The sequence below is a fragment of the Hemitrygon akajei genome, chromosome 1 (assembly GCF_048418815.1).
Source record: "Hemitrygon akajei chromosome 1, sHemAka1.3, whole genome shotgun sequence".
Lineage (NCBI taxonomy): Eukaryota > Metazoa > Chordata > Chondrichthyes > Myliobatiformes > Dasyatidae > Hemitrygon > Hemitrygon akajei.
In genome coordinates, this window is record NC_133124.1 from 224,014,471 (window position 1) to 224,020,470 (window position 6,000).

The 6,000-nt window shown below is 42.0% G+C and overlaps 1 protein-coding gene across 1 annotated transcript in view; it reads left to right on the top strand.

Annotated features, from left to right (window-relative positions):
- The window catches only part of LOC140736168 (annexin A4-like), a 145,194-nt gene extending 139,883 nt beyond the window's left edge, over window positions 1-5,311 (top strand). The window contains exon 13 of the mRNA XM_073062033.1: window positions 4,153-5,311. Coding sequence (XP_072918134.1) covers window positions 4,153-4,209 — 57 coding nt within the window. The 3' untranslated portion in view covers window positions 4,210-5,311. The remainder of the gene's footprint in view (window positions 1-4,152) is intronic.
- The last annotated feature ends 689 nt before the right edge of the window (window positions 5,312-6,000 follow it).

The following is a 6,000-nucleotide window of genomic DNA, read 5'->3' on the forward strand; positions in this document are numbered from 1 at the left end:
GTCAACATTGCCCACATCAGAAACCAGAAAAGGAAACGTGACTATGTACAATTGTGAATTATACTTAATATGCCAATGAGGTAGAGGGTGACAACCTTTTGTGCGCAGTTTAAATTCCTTTCTGCACTAGTAACAAAAGATGTGTGCACGCACATACCTGAGAAGGAACATCGCTCATCACACAAGAAATACCAGTAGCATTATACTGTTTACTTTTAAACTTGTGTCGTAACTATTATTTGTTAAAGTACTAATGGTAATATCTCTTTAGGTGTTAAATGTGTGAGTGATATGTACTGTGTGCACCTTGATATAGACTAGAGGAATACTTTTGTTTGGCTGTATACATGTGTACAGTTGAATGACAGTCAACTGAACTTGATTATGCAGAATGAATCGTTATAATTACAGAAGAAGTGCAGTGCAGTAGAAAATAAGGAGCCAGACCATAATAAGCTAGATTGAGGTCCATCTTCTGTGCTTTCTAGCTTTTTTTTCTGCTTAATGAAAGAGGAAAGTAGAGAGTTTGCCCAGGGTGGGAGGGTTTTTTTTGGGGGTGGGGGCTGCTTTACTGAAGCAGTGAGTAGTATAGACATAGTCATGGTGAAGGCTGGTTTCCATGATGCACTGAGATGTGTCTACAGCCCTTGCAGTTTCTTCCTATTTCAGGTAAAGCAGTTGCCATAGCAAGCTGTGATGTATCTAGATATGATGCTTTCTACAAAGAACATATAAAAATTGGAGATGGTAAATGGGACATGCCATATTTCCTTTGCCTCCTGAGAAAGTGGGGCACTGGTATACTTTCTTGTGATTTGACTAAGATGGGTTATTAGCAATGTTCATTCCTAGGAATTAAGTCTTACAACTATCAGCTCTGCCATTGATAGAGACAGGAGCATGTGCACTGCCCTTCCTCCCTCCCTTCCCCCCCTCCAAAGTCAATAACCTGTTGTTTTATTTTGTTGACACTGAGGAAAAGATTGTCATGACACAAGCCATTAAGCACTCTTATCTGTGCCTTGTAATCTGATTCCTTGAAATTGAGATTTGACCACTACAGTACCGCCATCTACTAACTTGTAGACAGAGTTTGAACAAAATCTGGCCATGTGAGTGTACAGGGAGCAGAGTAGAGGGTTGACTTATGGGACACCAGTGTTGAGGATAATCATTGCAGATCAATACCATTGGGTTCACTACTGGGCTGAGATTTTGTTGCTCTGCTTGCTACAATTTAGTGTACTGGAGAGGATGAAGAGGTGATTCATCAGGATTTTTGAGATTAGATGGGCTATATTTGCCTAAGAAGGCTGTGAGGTGTCTATAAACAAGAGGACATAAGGTTAACATGCAGGACAGTAGACTTAAAAGAGATCGGGAGAATTTTTTTCACCAATAGTGTTGAACTAAATTCCCTCACATTGATTTTACATAAGCACTTGAAACCCACACATAGAAGGTGATGACTGTGCCAGTGGTTAATAGGGATACAATAGGCTAAAAGATCTGGTTCCATGCTGTTGTCTCCATGGTCACTGTCTATTTTTTTCCAAGTACTAATATTGCTCTTTATTATTGTTTCCTGCATTAAGACTGGAAGCACTCTACCAATCCAGTTTTCCCTTTCTGTTCTAATTAAAATTGAGCACAGGCTAGTAATCTAATTTGGATATTTCAATTAAAACTCTGGTATTAAATCCATTCTGGCAAGTTTTGCCTAAAATGGGATGAGAAGCTATTTGCTTTTACTTTTTTTGCCTGATTAATCACCAGTAATTCCATGTTTTTACTGAATCTCGCAGTTGAAATTAGACCAACAGTAATTTTGCAATGGTCTGTCCAGCCTGTTTGAGAAGATGGCAAAATTATGTTGTTTTAAAAAGCAGATTTATTTAAAATAACTATTATATTCCTGACAATCCTTACATTTGTTGCAGTTTGTTGAGTACAATTTAATGTGGCTTGCTCCTCTGTGGCTGATCTACAGTGTGCTTGTGCCACCAAGTGAAAGAAACTGGACTGCACAGTCCAGGGCCGAGTTCAAGATGATATTTTTCAGCAAGTTATTGCTGAATTTTCCCATAGCTTTGGCCCTGAAGCTGGTGATATTAAGTATTCTCAATACCTTTAAGACCTTTATTACACATGATATGTGCAAATTGTTATTATTAAAGAGCAGGTTTGATTCCGTTTTCCTGTCTACCTTGGACACTATTGCAGTTTTCTAGGTAATATTTAAACCTAAATTCAACATCACTCAAGCAGGTGTTGATAATCTTGTATCTGTTTACAGCAACTACAGTTTCTTTACAGCAATGGCTGTGCTTTAAGTACATCGAAACCTCTGGTTATGGTAAAAGTGCTACAAAGAAAGTTAATGTTTTGTTGTAGTGAATTCAAAGGCAACACGAGTGACTCTGCAGATGCTGGAAATAAATAAAAAACACAAAATGCTGGCAGAACTCAGTAGGCCAGACAGCATCTATGGGAGGAGGTAGTGACGACTTTTCGGGCCGAAACCCTTCATCAGGAGTGAAGTAACATGGGATGGTCAAGGGGGGATAAGAAGTGGGGGGAGGGATGTGGGAAGTGATAGGCTGGAGGGAAATGGGCTGGGGGAAAGTGGAGAATTATGGGAAGTAAAAGAGAAAGAAAGGTAGGGCTAGGGGGAGATTGTAGTGAGGGGGGAAAAAGAGAGAGAAAGAGAACCAGACTAAAATTATAGATAGGGATGGGGTAGGGAGGTGGGCTGGGGTATCAACGGAGGTCTGTGAGTTGAATGTTCATGCCAGCAGGTAGGAGGCTACCTAGGCAGGAGATAAGGTATTGCTCCATCAACCTGCGTGTGGCCTCATCTTGACGGTAGGGAGGCCATGGACTGACATATCAGAGTGGGAGTGGTCTGTGGAATTGAAGTGTGGCCACAGGGAGATCCCGCCACTGCTGGAGGACTGAGCGCTGGCGTTCAGCGAAACGGTCTCCCAGTCTGTAGCGGGTCTCCCCAATGTATAAATGGCCACATCGGGAGCACCGGATACAGTATATCACCTCAGTTGACTCGCAGGTGAAGTGGTGCCTTGCCTGAAAGGACTGTCTGGGTCCTAGGATGGTGGTGAGGGAAGAAGTGTGGGGGCAGGTGTAGCACTTCTTCCGTTTGCAGGGATAAGTGCCTGGAGAGAGGGATGGGGGGGATGAATGGACAATGGAGTCGCGTAGGGAGCGATCCCTGCGGAAAGCCGAGAGTGGGGGGAGGGGAAGATGTGGCTGGTGGTGGGATCCCGTAGGAGGTGGTGGAAGTTGCGGAGGATTATACGTTGGATCTGTAGGCTGGTAGGGTGATAGGTGAGGACCAGGGGGACTCTATCCCTGGTGGGCTGGCGGGGGGATACTGTATCCGGTGCTCCCGATGTGGCCATTTATACATTGGGGAGACCCGCCGCAGACTGGGAGACTGTTTCGCCGAACACTGGTGCTCAGTCCTCCAGCAGTGGTGGGATCTCCCTGTGGCCACACACTGCAATTCCACAGACCACTCCCACTCCGATATGTCTGTCCATGGCCTCCTCTACCGTCAAGATGAGGCCACACGCAGGTCGATGGAGCAATACCTTATCTCCCGCCTAGGTAGCCTCCTACCCGCCGGCATGAACATTCAACTCATAGACCTCCGTTGATACCCCTGCCCCCACCCCCCACCCCATCCCTATCTATAATTTTAGTCTGGTTCTCTTTCTCTCTTTTTCCCCCCCTCACTACAATCTCCCCCCAGCCCTACCTTTCTTTCTCTTTTATTTCCCATAATTCTCCACCTTCCCCCAGCCCATTTCCCTCCATCACTTCCCAGCTCTCTACTTCATCCCTCCCCCCACTTCTTATCCCTCCTCGACCATCCCATGTTACTTCACTCCTGATGAAGGGTTTCGGCATCACTACCTCCTCCCATAGTTGCTGTCTGGCCTGCTGAGTTCTGCCAGCATTTTGTGTTTTTTAATGTTTTGTTATCTGCTAATGAGTAGACAAGTTGGGATTCAAAAGTAATTGTAGCAATGGGGTCATAAATGCTTTCAGTATAGATAGACATGGTGTGGGATTCTCTTTTTAAACCTTGTTTCATTACATCTTGAATTATACATTTTTTTTTACTTTAAGGATGATTGTTCTGGAGATTACAAGAAGATCCTCCTTCAATTGTGTGGTGGAGAATAGTTTGAGCAACACCTTGTGTCAACGGAATGAAGACCTTGCAAACTGTAGTGGCCTCACCCTTCATTGAATGACTTGTTTTAATATGCTTATTGGGTTTTAACTCTTTTTTGCCTTAATTATGATCTTCAAATATGCTTTTCTAATCAATGAATTTAAATATGGAAAGCTTTCATGAGATCCTAAGCAGATGCACAATGCACTAATCAACTCCAAGATCTTATTGCAAAACTGGACATGCACTTGAAAATTGTTTGTAAATTGCTATTCTTCAAAGTCCCTGTGCTGATCCGAACATTGGAAGCTGGGGCATGCATTTTGTAGTTTTTAATGGCCTTCCACTGTGGGACTTAACCCAAGAACGTATAGATCAAACAATATATGCATTCTACTACAGTGTGGAATAAAAAGCAATAGCTTGAAGAGAATATAATTTGAAACAATAAATTTTAAAGTTAAAATTCAACGAGGTTGAATTCTGGTTCCTAGTCCAAGGAAATAACACTTACATCTTCAAATTAATGTTAGAAAATACTGAAGGAGCATCAAGACAGTGCTGCCATGTTTTAGGAGGCTTGGTTTTGTTATGTCTTCATAGAAACATAGAAAATTTACAACACAATACAGGCCCTTCAGTCCATAAAGTTGTGCCAAACATGTCCCTACCTTAGAAATTACCAGGGTTACCCATAGCCCTCTATTTTTTCTAAGCTCCATGATGGAATCTGGAATCGTCTTAGCTCTGGAGAGCTTAATTGGGAGCAGGGTGTGGGAAATTACTGACAATGTACAATTGAGTAATGATAGTGTACAAGATGCATGTAACACTATTTGTCAAATTCAAAAAGATTATTTGAATACAAATCTATTGTACTGTGGTGGATGAGTGTCTCTCACTGAATAATTTGTCAGGTGCCATTTGTAAATATCTAAATTTTGCTTGGGTACCACTTTAGAACTGGAAGCAGAGAGCCATTGCGTTAAAGTACTTATTGTAATTCAAGGCTGTTCTGTTTAAATAGTATATTCCATTTTAGCTGCACTGACATGGTGACCTATTACATTCCTGTTCCAATATGAACACCTGAATAAAATTCTTATGCCAGCCTGAGTGTCCAGTTCTGATGCTACAAGGCACAGCAGCTGCTAATTTCCTTAGGGGAGTGTGGATGGTAGCTGCTGTGCAGTTTACTTGGTTTGTATGCAGACTAAAGCAGATTTATCTTCTTGGGCTTCCAGCTGGGTACAGGTATCGATTATAATCAACGTTGCAATGACAAACTCTGCCGTCTTCTTCAAGGAGGATGCCTGAGTATGTCTAGGCCAGTGGTATTTATACCCTCTGTAGTCTGTCCTTGATGATTGGTTAGAACTCATTCAATCAGTTTCCGCTGTCCCACCTTGTTTACAATTGAATTCCAGTTCTTTCTTAGTGCGAGACCTTTGTCTTTATTAAAATTCTTTTCCTCTCGTTTTATTTCAATGGCTTCCTTTACCATTGGCGTGGCAGAATAGTTTTGTGCCATTGAAGTCAATTCTACGGCCATGGTGGGGGTATAAATACCAATGGACTAGACATACCCCAAAAGTTTGTCATCAATAGTCAATTATAATCAATACCTGTACCCGGCAGGAATCCGAAGAGGAATTTATACATCAGATATAAATTATTAGATCCTTTTTTTAAAATTCAGATTTATTTATCACAAGTATATTGAAACATCAGTGAAATGCTTTGTTTGTGGTAACACTAACACAACCTATGGATGTGCTGGGAGCAGCCAGCAAGTGTTG